We start from the raw sequence: 19,623 nt of genomic DNA, 5'->3' as shown, positions 1-19,623 counted from the left end.
ATATATTATTATTTTATTTTTTTACTTGATTAAATAAGGTCTGTCAGCCTTGATATTGACTTTCTATATGTCTAAGCAATTTCAAAAGTGACAAATGCCCATACCATCAGAATTGCAGGAGTTTGAGCTGATAAGCCATATGGTTCTGGTCCTCTTTAGTCTGGAGAGGACAGTGTCCACGGTTCCAAAAAAAAATAAAATAAATAAATAAAATTTGTAGCAGTTTTGGAAAAAGTCTTCACTGGCTGCAGAGTAAATGATCACGCAATGAAATTTGTTTCATCCACCATATTATCATGGATCATTTTATGGAATCAAATTAGAGGAAAAACAACTGCAATTTATTTTTTTTTATTCTACCATTACACATTGACAGACTCAAAGGAAAACATTTCATTCACACAAATGAGCAAACTGCATAAAAATATGCCTTTTGAAGTCCCTTTTCAAAAAACAACTTCTCCAGGATATTTACCACCTGAATCGATTCTTCTGCCGTTTTCTCTTAACTAAAAAAAATAATAATAATTCACAGTATTAAAACCTTAATTTGAGCAAAGCTATATAGATGTTTAACTTGCTGTACACATTTCCAAAAGTTTCTCACATGCTGATTTGTCCTCTTCAGCAGCAGACAGCAGCCAATATTTGGTGTTGTCCTCATGTGCTGTGGTACAGGCAGACAAAGAGTTATGCATTTTCCAACCAATGTATCTAATGTCTGTGGTTATTAGTTCTCATAGTGGCCATGGAAGCAGCTTTGTTTATGCATCAAAATGTGAAGATATTTTGAACTGAACACTTAAAGATATTTAGAATATATTGCAATGTTTGTGAAATATGCAATAATTAAATACAACTGTGATCTGCATCATTTGCTTTAAAAATTGAAGTGCACAGTACATCATACAGCCTGTATATTGAGCCTTGTTACTCAGTGTAGCATTATTATCAAAAACAGTTTGAGATCAATTTGGACAGACAAGACTGCAATTCCAAGGTATCCCACCCAGTCCATCAATTTGATCAATGCTAACAACATGATCTAGGATAATTTGGTCTCAGTGCACTGAAGCCTAACAAGTTCACTTTTACAAAACACCAGCCCTCGAGTCAGCTATACCAAATTCAGCCCCCCAAAGAGGAGCCCTCCCATAAGTTTGCATTTAAAATCTGAGTGTACCCCACCTGGTATGGGGCTACTGGGACCTTACCCTGTGCCAGGCCCAGCGATTGGGTTTGCAGATGACCACCTGGTGGCCAGGTGACCAACATTGCCTGGCCGGGTTCAACCCGAAGTATTAATGTGGGATTAGTCTGTGGGTTCACCATGTAGATGGTGAATTATGGGACACAGGTGTGATTCTTTTGCAGGACAGACCAAAACTCAGGAATGGAAACTGTGGTCTCGCTGTTGGGGAACTGGTGGAAGAGGTGGATAGTTACTGGCTAGATATAGTCTGTCTCATCTTCATACATAAAAGAGGTACTGGAACCAAACTTCTCAAAAGGCCGTAGTCTCTCACGTACTCTTGAATTCTCACAGGGGTCGGGTGGCTGTGGCAGTTTATTTTTATTGCATTAAGTAACTGAAAAATCATAGTCAAGGGTGTTACCCACTAGGCTACTACCACCCTATGTAGATGAAAGGGTTGCTTCAAAGTGGTTGGAGAGTAAAAATTATTCCACTATTTGTGGAACAAAAATCCACAAATAGTGGTATATGAGAAATCTGGACAAGTGTGGTTGGGAGGAGTGGCCTCTCAGACCTGATGCACACTGGTGAATTGTTATTGAGCTTGTGTGCACAGACAGACTTGAAGAGGTGCAGAGCGGTTTGCACCTGCGATTTCTCTCTCCAGGCCAGGGGTGAGAAACTTGTTCATGTGTGGTGGAAAAGGGTATTATGAGATTAATAAGTGTTTCAAAGCAAAAAGACCCAAATGAAATTTCCTCTCAGGGTTTGCCACAGGCACATCAAAATGGGCAGAGACCCCGGGAAAAGCCCAGGAACTGATATTGAGATGTAATCTCCCGTTTTAGGAACGCCTGGCTAGTGACGATTGCTTGGAAAAAGCGTGTCTGGTCTGACTGGCTTAGCCTACTGGCATTCTACTGGATGAAAATGCACTGGTTTAATTAGTTTTAAATTGTGAGCTAATATCAATCCAACCTCAACAAATTAGGGGTGTTGAGACAATTGTCCTACCTATTTTCAATGTATTACAGGTTCTAGCTCTGAGAGATGGCCTTTTGGTGTTAATCAGAGACTCTTGGCTTTGGTCCGTCCCAGAAGCCGCCAACTCCTGCTGACAGTAGCGCCATGACTTTGCCTACAGGAAGGGGGGGGAAGAAGAAGGGAAAAGTCTTCTTAGAGTATACGAAAGTACAATTATAATGTATTTTAATGATAATGATAAAACTCCTCTAAGCATTTAATTAAAAAACATGCTGACTTCAATCTGTTCTATGTTAAAATTCAAATATTGGAAATAGTCACAAACCTCTGTTACAATTCCATAGGATTTTGACTTTATAGCAGCCAGAAGATCTGCTCTTTGTGAATACTGTGGAATAGATGAACAGAAAGAAAGGCTTTGGTACTCCAAAGAGCCCAGTGTTTCCACTTTAAGTTAAAGTCTGGATCAAAATAAATTCCAAAAAAGCAACCTAATAAGAAACCAAGTGATTGTCATTGTAACACACAGCTGCCCACTGCTCACTAAGAGGATTAGTTAAAAGCAGATGACAATTAGTTGTGTGCACCGTGTGCTGTGCTGCAGTGTATAACAATGACATTCACTTCACTTTCATTTGGACAATTTCTGCAGAGTAACTGTAAAACCGGAAGGCTTTTTATTATGGAAACATGATATTTCAATGTATAGGACAGGGACTGAGTGAGGTTGGGACCCATGTAATGTACAAAGTGTGGCATCACAGGGGATCTATAGGAAGACAAGGTTAGATATGCACATGTGAGCGACGGGGCAGACAAATAGAGTGCAAACCATAGACAATAAATTAACCAGACTACCTCTTTTTAATATGCCACTGCCCTTTTAATATATGTCTATGCAATAGACTAGACTAGCCAGTGGTAGAGTAGGCACTGGTATGCCAGGACAGAGGTGAGGAAGGGCAAAAGACGCCCGACCCTCCGTACAGACTGTCACAAGGCCTTTAATGTTTTAATGTGGGGGGGGTACTAATGTGTGGTACTTTAAGTATAGTACTTTAGGCAGTAGTAAAGGAGCAATATAGGCAATGCATGCTGCAAGATGTACTCACGTCTGACTGCTGGGTGGTATGTTTATCTTCTTTAACGCTACAAACCCCATTTCCCTTAAAAAAAAAAAAAAAAAAAAATTTAAATTTCAAAAAAAAAAAAAAAGTGTATTATAAACAGAATAAAATATAGAATAGAAAAGTTCAAAGTGCTCACACTGTTTCGTTCCTGCCACTCTTTAAAGCCCACAGCACATGCCTTAATGCAACAAACTAGATTCTGCTGAGCCGCTCCGAACACAGAGGTCAAGGATAAGGTTTCCTTCAATCTCTCATAGTGCCCCTGTATGTGACTGATCTCCTGTGTGCAATTACACAGATATTAGATCAAATGTAAAGGATGCATTATCTAGACAAAATAAAATATGACATAAGAAGCAAGAGATTACATTCAGAGCATCTGAAGAGACCATGTTCTCCACACGGGCAGGAAAATCTTGAAACTCTTCACATTCTTTGTGTTCTGGTCTCTTCCGCTTTACTTGAAAAGTGAGCTGTAGGTCACGATGCAGGAGCAAGATGAGGTTTTGTAGTGTACCTCCACTAAAATGGGGGGTATATTTTGCAGAATGTTGGATTAACTATTTCGCCTCCTTATCATAAGCCAAAAAGAGGAGGAGACAAAATATTGAGCTGACTGTTGCCAGGTTGGGCGGTTTGTATTTCAGGCAGTTTTGAATGTTTGCAATAAATACACACAAACTGACAATGAAATTGCACTGAGGATTATACAGGCACACACCACCACAGTAAAGTTTTGGCATTTCTTTCTGACCAGTCCCTATTGGCCCAGAAACTGCTAGTGAGATATCTCCTAATATAAGGGACATCTGGTCTGATCAGATCAGCCTGCTGCCTCTACAAATCTCATCTGGATTTTCGGACGGGAAACTGAAGAAGGTTCATTAGTTTCTGTTCAAAATAATAACACTTCACTATTGCCAAAATTAGCAAAACTAAAAAGGGTAGGTCAAGTAAAATTATTTTAATATTACTCAGTTCTATGCAGCAGACAGGCTCAGAGTGGTCCTTGTGGAATCCCCTCCACACACACATGGTCTTTACAAATGCATGATGTGTCAGTAAAATATTTAAGGAGTGTTACTTGATTAGGCATAGCAGTAAAAATGATGGCCTTCTCAGACACCAGCTTTCTGTAGATGTAGAGCACATCCAGGTGCCCTGCTTCTAACGCATTCTGAAGAAACTGTAGTATTATGCACCAGTCTTTCAGAGCCACCCATATCTGAAAAAAAAAATATTATGTTAAGACTATGTTGGTCATCATTCTTTTAAAAAATGGGGTTAAACATTGCCCTAGTTGATTCAAGGTATTCAATATTTTTGGTAAGGACAAAAAAAATAATACAAATGTATTTTAACTTAGGCACTTTGCAGTAGATTATAATTTCTCTGTGCAGACAACTGCTGTCATTTTGAGCATCTAAGCATCTTTTGATACCTTCTCCTTCGGCCATGCAAGCTGTGTGTGGTATACCCCATAGAGCAGATACAGCCCCCCAGTTCTGATTTGAAAGGTGTAGGGTGGCAGGAAGTAACTGTAGGCCTTGGCTAAAGCCATTCGAGTGAAGGCTCTCTTCTCACAGGCCATGGGTACACCACTGTTCAGACAGTTTACTGATGTTAGAATAAAAGCGTTGACATCATCCATATATTCAATACACTTTTATGAGAAAGGGGTTTCGATCTTACTAGTGCACGCTGGAGAAGTCCATGTCTCTCCAAATCTCACAGAAGGTCTCAAAGCGCACAGACTCCGTCTGCTGGAAGCGACCCAAGAGCTCCTCGCAGTCCCGCTGCAGCGGCTTCGCGAAGCGCTCCACGTTCTTCACTGAGGGACACACAGGGCGTCAGCGGCCGTCTCACTCACTAAACAGACGAACCGGCCGCTCTCTTACCTTCCGACATGATCGGACGGGACAGTTCATGCAAACGGAACCAGACTAAAAAAAAATCCACCTCCCAATTCCAAAATATTATCTACACCTGGATTTCCGCGGATGCTGTTCCAATAATGAACTACTTCCCTACGTAGTCAACAAGCCATTCTATATTTTTCCATAAGCACTTATCCTTGACCTCAACGGAAAACGTCACGGGGTCAAGCAAAGGTGTGACGGGAAAAAAGCGACGTGCACTTAGGTCTGTCTGCAGCTGACGGAGATGCGCCGACGGCATTTTTTTTTTTATCTGTCAGTCTTAATCATCAAAGTAAGTGGGCGAGACAAGTGCAAAGATCATCAGTGGCTGTGAAGAAACTGATTTTTATGAGGACCTCCCTCGCAGCGCTATGGTATAGAGCTGATTGGCTGTCACACTGTCTTTAATTCCTTTAAAATCCAAGGCATGCTTAACATGTATGGCTACCACAGCATCCCACCTGGTTTGTGCTTAGTGAAACCATCATTTGTTTTTTGAGCTCAAGGTAAATGACCCCAAACATGCTTCCAGACTATGTAAAGGTTATCTGATCAAGAAAATTAGTTATTGAGTTGATATCAGATGACCTGGTTTAGGATGATTTGGAGTGAAGGCAGGACTGTGGGAAAACCATTCCAGGTGATTACCTCATGAGGCTCATTGAGAGAATGCAAAGAGTGTGCAAAGCTGTCACCGAAATAAAATGTGGCTACTTTGAAGAATCTAAAACTTAAAACATATTCCATTTGGTCTGTTTTTGTTTTCTATATAATCCCACATGTGATTCTTCATATTTTAGAGGTTGTTTATATTTATGTACAATGTAGAAAATAAAAAAGTAATTGAATGAGAAAGTGTGTCCAAACTTTTGACTGGTCCTGTACATGAATTCAGCTTAACCTGCAAGCTATGTAGATAGCAGCTTGCGTCCACCTCATTTTCAGATATAATGTTTCCTATGTGAAGGTTACTTGATTCATTCCTATATGCTGTTACCCAAAGGAAATTGTGTTTCACAATATATACGTTCTTAACGTTCTTAACTTTCCTGTTTCTTTTGAGGAGCCCTTGAGATAAGTAAGTCAAATTAAGAATGCACTGAGGAAAACAAATGTACAGAGTACTTTTTTTATTTAAATATATTTGCAGACAAATAAAGCAGTGCAGCATAGTAGTAACAAACAACTAGAAATCTAAATTGCATGGAAATTTTGATGGGCCTGTCTGGGCGTTGGGCGTGGCCTCGGCCTCCAGATCTGGTGTCAGCTGTAAGAGCAGGCGGTCTAACTAAAGTAGCCGATGGAACAGGCGGTCACGTTTAGGTGATGTTTGAAGCATGTTAAAAAGTTAGCATGTTAGCATGTTAATGCTAGCATGATAATGTCAAAAATGCTAACAGGGCTTGGCCAAGATGCGTCACATTAAATCTAGTCACGTTTGGACTACTCTTTAGGGCTGACCTCTGCGTTGTTTATGTGCGTTTCACAGTCTTAGAGTGGCAGCCTTGAATGTAACGCATGTTCTTTTTTGCCTTTTTCCCCGTTTTCTGGGTTTTTCCAGATTTTCCCACCCCCAGTTGGCGGCACCGGCTCGTCCCATATGACAGATCATAGGCCTCGCCTCGACTTCCGGGTTGCTAGCTTCAAAGGGTACCCTCAGGGAGCCAAAAACATATTCCCAGCACAACAGTAAATGGTCTGTCATACTGACAGGCCCAAATAAATACAAACAAATCAGCATTCGGGTACTTGGTCCTATAGTCAGTCGCATTTTGTGCTGTCAGATTCTCTGAAATAAACAGTCTTGTAATTATGGAGTACATTTGTACATCCAGCTGCTCCAGGGGGACTGTCCCTGTAACTACTCATTGTAAGTTGCTCTGGGTAAGAGCGTCTGATAAAATGCTGAAAATTTAAGTTCTCCCTGACAGGGTCAGGCAGGGGCACATAGTATATAAGGGGTGGCAGGGCAGAGGCAGCAGATTTAAGCATTGAGTTTTAAGAATAGTTACACTTCTTGTTTTACCTATGCCACAGACTGGCCCTGATTCATTCACTGTGGTATTCTCACTACATTCTACACCTCTGTCACCACCATTACAACACATTCAATACCGATTGTCTTATTATTATTCCAAAATATTTTTCCACCAGTAATGCAATGGAATACAGAGGAGACCTGCTGACTCCACAACAGCACAGCAAATCTGGCATCATGTTGCCAGACCTGCAGGTTGAGGTCAGCTGCATCACAGCAAGTTTGGAGTTCACCTGAATATTGATTGAATATTTCACCCTTCAAAGTCATTTTTCATGTGGTGGGATTTCTTCCTAGATTAAGAAGGCAACGACTGCAAGATTACTGTTCCCATTTTATTGGTACAGCAAGCAATCCAACCTTTGAGAGCGTGCTCTGCCCAGTCTCTGTTTAAACTTTGGTTATCACCATCACAGAAAACATCTTGAACATCTTAATAGAACAGACAGCATCAAGCATTAAAACTACATGAAAGTACAATGACAAAAAATGGTTGAATTTATTTCCCCGACATTATGTGAACACATCATCACCTCACAAATCCTGTCATGTAATAATGTTGAAATTCTTCAGACATTATTAATTATTCTATGCTGATAATTAATATTCCTGTAGACCAGATTTATATATACATGTTTCTAGTAAATGTTTCTCTGTCACAATTTCTCTTGCACAGTCCCGGGCCATGTGCAGGCCATGCTCCCTGGTTATATATTTTCACCATTAACAGGGACATCTGTCACAATCTTTATTTCCTGCATAGTGCTCATATGAGCAGAGTCAGTTGCCACCAGCCTCAAACCCAACCTGGTCTCACCCTTTGACCTTGTATCAGTGTAATATATCACCATTACCTGTACTATGACCAGTGACGACAGAATTATCCTCAGCTCAGACATCAGTTCGGCTTAACTGTTGAAGAGAGCAGAACCTGAAGGAGTGGGTGGATAGAGGGGAGGCACCAAAAATAGAGGACTATCATTTTGAGTGTAAAATATGTAGTCATGGGCAAAAATCGCTGCCCATACACAGATGAAAGTAGCACTAACTGTCCAGTGGTACTGACAAAATAAGACTTTATTTATTTATTAAAAATGTGTCCAGTCAAAATATATTTGTTTGAGTTTGGATACATAAACAGTACAAAAATGTATATTTTTTTGTAAATGTGTGAAATTACTATACTGTGTGGAAATGACAGATTTCCATTGTGTGCTGGCTGGTGCGGTCTCAGATCTTCAAGACTGCTTCAGCTTAACGGACTGCGACATCTTTAGGGAGGCTGCTACGTATGGGGATACCACAAAGACTCTACCTTCTCCAAACGCATTGAGGATGTTACGGTCTCCAAGAACGTCACGACGAGAGCCAACCAAAATCCCTGGATGCAGCCTTCAGATCTGGAGACAGAGCTGTCCTCAGGACAGCCAGAGCCAACATGTCTTGTGCCATTCGGAGAGCTAAGAGGGACTATGAACAATGAACATTTCAACAGCACCAGAGACACTCGCCACATGTGGCAGGGCATAAAAGTAATTACAAATTACAAGCCCAATTCACAAATCACCAACAGCAATGTCTCCCTAACAGACGAACTGAATGACTTCTTCACATGTTTTGATGCGGACAACAAAGAGCAATCAAGGAAAGCAACACCTTCCCCCAATGGCCAAGTACTCTGTCTCTCCACAGCTGATGTGAGGAGGACTTTTGTCAGAGTTAACCCCTGAACGCCTGCCGGATCTGACAACATACCAGGCCAGGTGCTCAAAGATTGTGCTGATTAACTGGCTGGCATCCTGATAGAGTCCACCACCATTATACAAGTGCTGAAGAAGTCTGCTCTTCACCCTGCTGACTCACGACTGCACAGCCAAACACACCACCAATCACATCATCAGATTTGCAGATGATACAACTGTACTGGGACTGATCAGCAGGGATGATGAGTCAGCGTACAGAGAGGAGGTGGAACAGCTATCTATATGGTGCCATAACAACAATCTAAAGGTAAGTGAAGTGATTGTCACATGTGATACACAGCAGCACAGCACACAGTGAACACAGTGAAATTTGTCCTCTTCATTTATCCCTTCACCCTGAGTGAGCAGTGGGCAGCCATGACATTCGCCCGGGGAGCAGTGTGTGGAAACGGTGCTTTGCTCAGTGGCACCTCAGTGGCACCTTGGCGGATCAGGATTTGAACCAGCAACCTTCGGATTACAGGGCCACTTCCTTAACCTCTAGGCCACCACTGCCCCAATCTGTCTCTGAATGTCGATTTGACTTTCAAAATGAAACAGTTTAATTGATATAGGAATATGCAAGTCAGCCTTCTTCATTTTCCTATCTTTCCCCCTTCTTTTCCCCTCTATAGCAGTCCTTTTTGCCCCATTTTAAGTAAAGTGGTTATGGCAATGGATGAGAAATCCACTGGGGTATTTCCAAAGGGTCCAAATCCTGCCAAATATGTCTTTTCACTTCTCTGTCAAGCGTCCTGTTTTATTCTTTCAGTATAGAGATTATTAATCGTTCACAATATATGTAAAAGCTTTTTAATGTAAGAATATTAGAGAATCTTATAAAGGATCATATAAATATTTAGTTTGTCCACATGGTGTCACTGTGTGACAAGTTACAGCAACAACAATTATTTCTTATATAGCCCAAAATTACATGAAGTATGTCTCAATGGACTTTGACAGGCCCTTCAGTTGACACCCCCACACATGACCCTTCTGAACACAAGGAAAAATTCCACAAAAAACTAGGAGAAAGAAAAAAACGGAGGAAGAAACCTTAGGAAGGAGTGATACAAAGAGGGACTCCCTTCCACATTTCATACTGAGTTGTCTTGTCAGCAACTCATTGCCAGGGACCAGAATCCCTCTGGTGGTCTCTTCATTGGAATCTGGAGGTGGTTTGAGCACTTGATTCAGTGCCTCAGAGAGAACAAACAAAAACAGCGGCATTCGGTGGTATTGTACAACCACTACAGATATTTTCACATTTTCTGGTTCTAGTTACAACTCTGGCTGCGGCATTCTTTACTTATGCAACTAGTAGAATGCCCAGACAGTAATACTTTGCAGTAATCAAACTTTGATGTAATAAACGCGTGGCTAAAATAAACATTTCTGCATCGTGCATTGAAATCAAATTTCTTATCTTTGCAATATTTCTAAGGTGAAACAATGCTACCTTAATGGTATTATATACGTGCAAATGAATTAGAGATCTGCGTCAATAAGGACACCTAGGACCTTATAAATAAAAGAAATAAAAAGGTTAATAAAGAGTTATGATGTAGTCTGGCTGCATGAGGCCCAAGTACAATAGCTTCTGTCTGTGGCTGTCTGTGTCTGTCTTCTGGCAGTGGTGGCCTAGCGGTTAAGGAAGCGCCCCCGTAATCAGAAGGTTGCTGGTTCGAATCCCGATCCGCCAAGGTACCACTGAGGAGCCACTGAGCAAAGCACCGTCCCCACACACTGCTCCCCGGGTGCTGGTCATGGCTGCCCACTGCTCACTCAGGGTGATGGGTTAAATGCAGAGGACAAATTTCACTGTGTGCACCGTGTGCTGTGCTGCTGTGTATCACATGTGACAATCACTACACACTTTGAAAAAAAAACACACACACACACACTTATCAGGGTTTAACAGAAAAAAGTCTAAGGGCAGTGGTGGCCTAGCAGTTAAGGAAGCAGCCCTGTAATTATAAGGTTGCCGGTTTGAATCCCAATCTGCCAAGATGCCACTGAGCAAAGCACCGTCCCCATACTGCTCCTCGGGCGCCTGTCGTGGATCTGTCTGTGTTGGACAAAATGGCAGTTTCTAAATACAAAGGGAACAGAGATCATTGATCTTCAACCTTCAGAGACCATCTGATCTTCAACCTCCCAAATTCTCCCACACCACCCCTCTGCTACGTTCCCTCCACTGGCTCCCAGTAGCTGCACGCATCAGATTCAAAATACTGATGCTGGCCTACAAAGCCAAACATGGAGTTTCACCATCCTACCTCACAGCCCTTATTACACCTCGCACTGTACCTTGTATACTCCGAGCCTCCAGTACTGCTCGCCTGGTCCCTCCATCTCTAAGGTAAAAGGAAGACTCTCATCTAGACTCCTCTCAGTCTTGGCGCCTCGGTGGTGGAAAGGAACTACCCCTTGAGGTCAGAACAGCTCAGTCACTGAGTATTTTCAAATGGCAGCTCAAGGCCTTCCTCTTTAAAGAATATTTAGATTAACTTGTATTGTTCTTATAGTCTAACTTATGTACAGAATCTACAACAAGAGTTAATAAAAAGATTGTATACATAGTTGATGGTCCTAATGAACTAGAACTGATCACTTCATCGATGGTATCTTGAAAGCACGTTGTAAGTCGCTCTGGATAAGGGCGTCTGCCAAATGCCTTAAATGTAAATGTTAAATGTAAATCATTGCAGAAATAGTCCCTCCCACAAGTTTGAGGCTGACAGAATGCTGAGTCACTGTATTTCCTCTGACATGTGTAGCAACTGCATATCTGCATCTCCCTTTTGAGATCATTCACCTTTTATTGTGCTTCATTGTGATTTGTCTTTTGCCTTACTTTGCAAGTATATTCAAATAACCCTAGCAGTTTTCAGTCAAACTTTATGAGAAAAGATTTGGTCTAACAAAACAGTCATGATTAAAGAACACATTATCTAGTGTGTCTTTATATTTAGTTTGTGAAGGTTTATCAAAGTACAAAATTGCAGATACCAAGATTGGCAGACACTGACAGATGCTTAAGGAAGCGGCGCCGTAATCAGAAGGTTGCCATTTGAATCCTGATCCATCGGGGTGCCACTGAGCAAAGCATCGTCCCCACACACTGCTCCCCGGGTGCCTGTCATGGCTGCCCACTGCTCACCAAGGGTGATGGGTTAAGTGCAGAGGACAAATTTTACTGTGCGCACCATGTGCTGTGCTGCTATGTATCACAATGACAGTCACTTCACTTTATCTGTTTATGTGACCCCCACACAAAATAATTACTAATAATATGTAAGTTCTGTGTTGCAACCATATTGATTGTGTTAAATGTATACGAACATTTTTTTCCTTGCCTCTTTTCCATTTGGGTTTTCCATTTTGTCTGGTTTTCCACAGTGCATTTACACAGATGCCTCTACTGACCTGACGGGGCTCTGTCTGACAATCATACAATGGTTGGTCTTTGGCAGAACTACAAGGACATTTGGTTGCACTGGTGGGCAATTTTGCTCCACTACTGCAACAAAACTTTGATTAGTGAGGCTTTTATAGCAGCTTGTTGCATAGTGAGACTGGGTGCTGCGCTAGTAGTGCCAAAATTCTGAGCTAGTTCACATTTCATCAATTGTACTTAACTAGTGCTGGCAAAAGTCTTACTGGTGCATTAGTGTGCCACACTCAGTCTTTTAGTGAACTAATAACTTACAGAGGGTCTTACTAGTAGTACTAGTGAAAGCCAAAATTTCCTACTAATTAACTAACTAGCAAAAACATAATTTGACCTTACTATTGAAACCACATAGTGTCTTGGGTTGTAGATTTTCACACAGAGATTTGCAATGCATTTCAAATAAGTGAAAGTGAAGTGATTGTCACATGTGATACACAGCAGCACAGCACACGGTGCACACAGTGAAATTTGTCCTCTGCATTTAACCCATCACCCTGAGTGAGCAGTGGGTAGCCATGACAGGCGCCCGGGGAGCAGTGTGTGGGGACGGTGCTTTGCTCAGTGGCACCTCAGTGGTACCTTGGCAGATCGGGATTTGAACCAGCAACCTTCTGATTACGAGGCCGCTTCCTTAACCGCTAGGCCACCACTGCCCCCACACAATTATATTCCACAATTATATTGTGGAATATAAATATATATATTCCACAAGGGATCACCCTAGGATCCTCCTCATTGTATAATGTTTCACAATAATTATTTTCAATTAAACCATCATTAAAGCCAATGTGTGTGGATTCCTAAAACATCAAGTAATCTGCAAAATTGTATCATAAATCATAAAAAAAAACTGGGGCTTATATTGGCAGTGGTGGCCTAGCGGGTAAGGAACGGCCCCGTAATCAGAAGGTTGCCGGTTCGAATCCCAGTCCACCACTGAGCAAAGCACCTTCCCCACACACTGCTCCCCAGGCACCTGTCATGGCTGCCCACTGCTCACTAAGGGTGATGTTGTCTCAATGTTGTCATTCATTTACTATGGAAAGGAGTTCAACTGACAAGTTCAGTTTGTTGATTCTGTTTTACTGATAGTAAGTGATGTGGTATTGTTAATGAAACAGACCAAGCTGATGAAAATCATGGATTGCATAAGAGAATGCTTACTCAATGAAAAAAGTGCTTTGTTCTAAAAAGAAATGCCATCGAACCTATTCCATAGGTGTTATTGTATTAAATTGTAATTATTATTTGTACAATGCTATACAGTGATCCGAGTCACAATAACAGGCAACATTAGACATCCCGTGACACCTGCTCTTTTCTGCATGGCCGCCTCAAACACATCGCGCACCCCTTCCTTGGTTTTGGCCGAGCACTCCAGGATGTTATGCGCACCGATGGCGCGGCCGTCCTCCGTCTTCACGGGCCACTGTTTCATTCTGGCCAACTCACGCTCTCATCGTTGCGATGGTCCTTCTTGTTGGCCACCAGGATGACGGGCCCGTTGGGGCAGAAGTGCTTGACCTCCGGTACCCAGACTCTCGGGGACGTTTTCAAGAGAGTCCGTGCTGTCAATCGAAAAGCAAGTCAGGATGATGTCCGGGTAGGACAAAGGGCGCAATCGATCGTAGTCCTCCTGCCCGGCCGTATCCCACAGTGCCAGATGGACCTGTTTGTTGTCTCAAACACCGTCGGAACATTAATTCCCGGGAACTCGTCCCTGCTGAACACGACCAACAGGCAGGTCCCACAAGCGCCGTCTCCCACCACCACCAATTTCTTGCGGACGTGAGCCATACTTCTGTTGAGGATTTCAATAAAAACAGATGCATTCTACCTGAATTCCACTTCTTCAACTTTCCGCGCCATTCGTCTGAGAACTCACTTTAAGCGACGCAACGCAAGTGTCCCTAAAATAGCCAGCCAATCAGAACCATTGAAATGAGATCACTTTTCTAAAAGCGGTTCCTATTGGAGATTAGGCTTTCGACACCGAACGCATGGGACGAGCTTCATACATGAGGATCTTGCGCATTTTGAGATATTGAAAGTTGTATTTTAGTTAACACCATAGGCCATGTTTTAGAGGTATCGATTAAATTTAATGAATCTGCAGTCACGAATATTTCTTTTTTATTCTCACAATTTCACACATGCTGGGAATAGATGTTGTAATACGTGGGCCTAATAGTTGAGTCGATTGACGTCCCAAAGGTGTAGGGAAAAAGTCGCAATACTGGACAGGACGACAGGAATACCAAAGCGTTACACTGGTCCCTACATTGATAAAGCAAAGCAGCTCATGACTGGGGGGTTCAAAACATGAATCGCGTGTTATGGCATTTCATAATTCATTATTTTCATTTCTATTTTTAGTATTAGATGAAGAAACTCGGAACATTTACAAAAATAAGTATACATATTCGTTTATATAGTTTAAAAAAATCTCCATATTTTTCTCCATATATTTACTTTCATAATTACATAAATGTGTTCATTTGTTTATTTGTGTTCTTATGGTTTATATATTTATTCATTTGTTGGCGTGACGCAAAGTCCATGTGCCTACGAACTGGGCCCTTTGTTCCTCCTGGAGCCGATAGGAGCCTCACATCGGAAGGGAAATGAACGGAGTGCATTACATTTGATGTTCATCAGGCATTAACCTGATAATGTGTAATCTCACCTGACATTTTAGTGCGCAGCTCTACGATACAATATGCATGCAGTGTGCGGGGAGGGCACCAGCGTGATACTCCAATCTCGTACAACAGCACGTTCAAACCTAAATCTTTAAAACGCCGACCCCAACGGAAACACAACAATATAGCTGCTGCTTTTGCACCTCCAACCCTTTCGACAAAACATCGGTCTTCAGCCGAAAGAAACAGGGCTGCGTAAGTAAGTAAGAGCTTTTGCTTTTTCGTGGAGTTTGGGAGCATGCGAAGCGTGGATTGTTCATGCAATCGTTCTGTGTTTGTCCCCTTTTGTTTAGTGGGTAAGGCCCCTGTGTTTGGATCTTGGAGGGGGGCCATGTTGTTACTGAGTCTGTAGTTTCACCCAGCAGCGATGCTGTTTTGTTAGTGCTCGCCACACGACATTCGGGTGATGCTCCTCGTCTTCCAACGCTATAAATAGGGCTCGAGGAAATGTTTTAATATTGTGTGCATATTTTTTTAACAAGAGGAGATTAATAAGTCCCATTTCAACATTTTACTTTAAAAGGTAAGGGGCCTTCGTTATTGTATCAACAAAGCATACGCTAGGCAGGGCTAACTGCTACCGTTAGCAGTTTAGACAGAAAGTCGGCTTGGTTCATTTGGGCTGATTGGCTGGAGAATTCATTTATAGACAACAGTGTGGTTTATTTTAATTCCACAATTACGTGATTTTTGAAAAATATTAAAATATCTGCTCCTGGGAAGAATAGCCGAACTAGGTGGCTTGCTAGCGGTCCGCATTGAAATAGCTGAAGGCGGCTAGTCAACATTTTTTGGTCAAAACAATAACCTTTAATATTTTTTCTTCAACTGCCTTTGTCTCTATAATTTGTCGTCCTTGTTATTGCGTCATTGTTTGGAAGTGTGCTGTATTTAAAAATGTGAGCCAACGCAGTGGCTAGCAATCTGCCTGCCCTAAGATAGCCCACGCTAGTTAGCCTTAGCTGTTGCTATCTGCCTTTTTACTGTACGGGCAGCGTACACATCGCCAGCTAGCTGCCAGCTAATTGTTATCTGCGGAGATCCAACTCGCCATTTTATTTTTGAACCATCTCCCGAGTTCCCCATTGATCTGTACAGTCAAACACACACAACCGCTAAATAGGCACAGCATACGCATACGCCTTTTCGAAACCATAGCTATATAACTTGAACGCTGTGATGTATTTAGGAGAACGGGATGTCAATTTGAGAAACATTTCGGCTCGTAATGTGGTGATAAAGTGGGCTACAATTGCAAGCTAACGCGACTTCTTATAGCGAGGTAAAACAGTAAGATTTGTCACAACGCGAGGCTTTCCGTGGAACGAAATTATTTTTCAACGTTTGCAGTGGATACTTGTCCACGTAAGACATTCCCCAACACAATATAATTGAAAATGAGTAGAATAGTTTAGTTGAGTTTACAACGTTTCAGTAATTAGAATGTCAAAATGAATGTATCTAAAGATCTAGGCTCAAAGTTTAAACTATTATTAGTGAACGGGAGGACTGTGATCAGTTTCCCTATGACTACCTCATCAGTTTCAGTATGTTTGGAATTGGACCTTATGTGCATCATACTTTGCAGTGCTTCTGTAATATCACTTTAGAAGAAAAAAAAAACAACATTACATAGTTTAGGAATATCATACACTGATTTGTTTTTTTTCCCCCTCCAGGTTTTCTCGTGGAATGAGTGTTCCATGCAGCATCCTAGGTATGAATGACGTGGCTTGGCAGGAGACGCGAGGAGGGATGCTGCACACAAATGGCACTCCTGAAGCTGGAGTGGTCAGGGTTCATGGTGGAGCCTCCCTGGCTACCGTTGGAGGAGCTGGGCAGGGCCCCTTGCAAGGCACCAATCCCACACCGGGCACGCCACAACCGCCACTCAGTGGGCGCTCCCAGGATGATGCCACTGTGGGCTATTTCTTCCAGAGGCAACCTGGTGAACAGCTTGGTGGCTGTACTGCTAGCAAACACCGCTGGCCAACTGGAGATGGCAATCATGTCGACCAGGTTTATTTTTGACACTGTTTGTGTGCTTTCTGTGCTTATCTTGGCCTAGTGGCAGGAGGGTTTAAAGATTGCCATGATATGTCAACCTGATTATTTTGATTTTTAACTCTCATAATCCCATTTTTTAGGGAGTGTTTTTGGCATCAGTGTAATTGGTCTTTATTAGTCAAAGACATTTAATGGTGAAATTAACAGATTAATCAGTCATTTTAGAGTTGACTCTCTTGCCATGGAAAAACTAATTAAAACTATTATTAATAATAATTTTTGATAATAGACTGAAATTTAATGTTATTTCTTGCATATTTCACTGGTTTTATTCAGCATGCTTAGTTGTTAACTCTCAATGTTTGAGTTAACAATGTTCATAAGAAAGAGCTGTGTGGGCTTCCGCATGATCGCTTTAGGTTGAATGAACCATGGCTATGTGAGTTAAATAATTAAAGATACATTAATTATCTTGCAGTTTTCTGTTCCTTTAAAGTCCAGGCGCTAATAGTCTCAGGACCAATATCCAAACCGAAAGAAAAGAAACCTTTAAATGGCTAGAAGTGTTCCAATCTTTTTCCCTCTTTACAGGTGCGTGCTGTGGATGAAATGAACTATGATTTTCAGGCCCTGGCTTTAGAGTCCCGTGGGATGGGTGAGGTGAGTTACAGTTTGTAAATGCACTATTTCATCTGGCAAAGGTTTTAACGATACCAGAGGGTGTCATATCATTGTTTGTAGCCTTTCTTTTTGTCCACTGGCTGAATTGATCTTTATTTCAACATTCTATATTTTCTCAGTAACAGATGTCTTGAATTCTGCATTTTTAGATTAACTTTTTGTTATGAAAATCAGTATTAAATGCATTTGTTGGGGCTTGTGCTTTTGTTGACAGCTTTTGCCTGCAAAAAAGCTGTGGGAATCGGATGAGCTGCCTAAAGATGGACGTAAAGGGATTTTGCTGGGAGAGGAGTGGCGAGAGACTGCATGGGGACCTTCCCGTAAGATTTTAACACTTAACCCATTTTCAGTTTTCATATCATAATTCACAGTACTGAACAGAGATCATACAACGTCTGGAAGAATGATAATAGTTGCTGCCCTGCTGCAGACTTTAGAATTCCTTTTCTCAAAATATTTTGTCTGAGAAACTCTTTGCTTCCAAACTTCATGACAGAAACAAGCTAATTAAACCTCCTTCCTTTTTTTTTTTTTTTTTTTTTGCTGCTGCCCTCTCTGTCTACATCATGCACAGATCACTCTGTGTCGCAGCCAATCATGGTGCAGCGGCGACCTGGCCAGGGTTTCCATGGCAACGGTGATGCCAGCTCTGTGCTGTCTCCTCGCTCAGAGGGTGGTGGCCTGGGTGTCAGCATGGTGGAATATGTTTTAAGTTCCTCCCCTGGTGACAAGATGGATGGACGATACCGAAACGGAGGCTATGTAAGTCCATGTGTGGTACACAAGATGTAATTTAACCAAATGCTTTTAGTGCATTCTTATGGCATTTTATTGCAGTTGTTGCATTAAAGGGCTACATTGACAGCATAAGAATTAAAAAAAAAAGATGAGTGCCAATCTAATTATATATTGGTAAAATAGGATGTTACACATAGTCTATAGAACCTTATTTGCAAATTAGAAGGGAAAACTTTTTCATTTTTTCAGTCAAAAAGGGTAATGTGGGATGATTCATAATTTTTCTATTTGCAGGGTTTCCACAGATCTTTTAAAAAGTCTTCAATTGGATTTTTCAAAGTTAAGGCCTTATATATCATTAAAAATAACTAGTAATCCTTTAAGAATTAAAGGTCTTAAAAACACTACACACCCAATACATTTTATTTAGTTGTAACCTCCTAAATGATTTGGCTAATGTCTAATATGTGTTTTACAGTTTAGGAGTGTATGAGCGAAACCGCCTATGGAGCTAGTCTGCTAAATTCTGCATTCACCGGTGGTCATGTTCTCCTTATATTAAAAATTATCTGATATTATTGAATTAGGAATAGTGAGAATGGAAAAGTATATTTTAAACCAAAAAGCCCAAAAAATACAAAGTTTATAATTGCAAGGGGCATTATTTGGGGCAAGTTTTTTTCTAAACAGTTAATATGACATTTTTTTTGTTTTTCATTCAAAGCCACACCCACCTCGTATAACAGCGCTGTTTTATTAAAGCACCCCTTAGATTTTCAATTCTTAGGTGTGTGTAGCTTAGGTTCTTAAACAAGTTCTTAAACTTGGAAAATGTCTTAAATTTTGCGTTTGTAAATTGTAAATTAAGGCCATGAAAAGTTCTTAAATTTTGTTCACAGGTCTTAAATTTTTGTTCTCGCAAAATATAATGCTCCGACATCATTTATCCGATTGTAACGAACTGTGCTGTCCGTGACACGTTCATTAGAACACGACCGCTGCAGCAGAAATGCACATCGGGTTGTATTTT

At 41.3% G+C, this 19,623-nt stretch overlaps 2 protein-coding genes and 1 pseudogene across 7 annotated transcripts in view; 1 reads left to right on the top strand and 2 right to left on the bottom strand.

The window, feature by feature from the left end:
• Window positions 1–471: 471 nt before the first annotated feature.
• Window positions 472–5,217, bottom strand: snapc1a (small nuclear RNA activating complex, polypeptide 1a). The gene is made up of 12 exons (XM_028953470.1): window positions 5,208–5,217; window positions 5,002–5,140; window positions 4,751–4,910; window positions 4,394–4,534; window positions 3,988–4,007; window positions 3,678–3,831; window positions 3,446–3,589; window positions 3,292–3,345; window positions 2,505–2,567; window positions 2,210–2,333; window positions 608–667; window positions 472–509 (listed from the first exon to the last, which is right to left on the bottom strand). Exons 1-12 carry the CDS (start codon window positions 5,215–5,217, stop codon window positions 472–474), a joined length of 1,107 nt encoding a protein of 368 aa, XP_028809303.1.
• Window positions 5,218–13,723: 8,506 nt separating this feature from the next.
• LOC114763715 (rho-related GTP-binding protein RhoB-like) lies at window positions 13,724–14,262 on the bottom strand (annotated as a pseudogene).
• An 808-nt stretch (window positions 14,263–15,070) lies between these two features.
• The window catches only part of pum2 (pumilio RNA-binding family member 2), a 28,459-nt gene continuing 23,906 nt past the window's right edge, over window positions 15,071–19,623 (top strand). For 4 of the 6 annotated variants that reach the window (XM_029002686.1, XM_029002684.1, XM_029002685.1 and 1 more), the window contains exons 1-5: window positions 15,071–15,366; window positions 16,847–17,186; window positions 17,766–17,834; window positions 18,070–18,175; window positions 18,430–18,617. In XM_029002686.1, the coding sequence (XP_028858519.1) occupies window positions 16,860–17,186; window positions 17,766–17,834; window positions 18,070–18,175; window positions 18,430–18,617 (690 nt within the window). In that variant the 5' untranslated portion in view covers window positions 15,071–15,366; window positions 16,847–16,859. Of the gene's footprint in view, window positions 15,367–15,506; window positions 15,691–16,846; window positions 17,187–17,765; window positions 17,835–18,069; window positions 18,176–18,429; window positions 18,618–19,623 lie in introns of those variants that run through there. The other 2 variants (XM_029002683.1, XM_029002682.1) reach the window with 2 other exon arrangements.

Source organism: Denticeps clupeoides, chromosome 14 (genome assembly GCF_900700375.1).
Source record: "Denticeps clupeoides chromosome 14, fDenClu1.1, whole genome shotgun sequence".
Lineage (NCBI taxonomy): Eukaryota > Metazoa > Chordata > Actinopteri > Clupeiformes > Denticipitidae > Denticeps > Denticeps clupeoides.
The sequence above is the reverse complement of the archived record's forward strand: the minus strand, read 5'-3'. Positions and strand labels throughout refer to the sequence as shown.

What these genes read in the sequence shown, in the direction of transcription:
- snapc1a (XM_028953470.1), bottom strand. An exon ending in TGCAATTTCATTGTCAGTTT is followed by an intron (nt 3,832 to 3,987) that starts GTGTGTATTTAT and finishes CCCCCATTTTAG; the next exon opens with TGGAGGTACACTACAAAACC. An exon ending in ATACCACCCAGCAGTCAGAC is followed by an intron (nt 2,568 to 3,291) that starts GTGAGTACATCT and finishes TCTATTCCACAG; the next exon opens with TATTCACAAAGAGCAGATCT.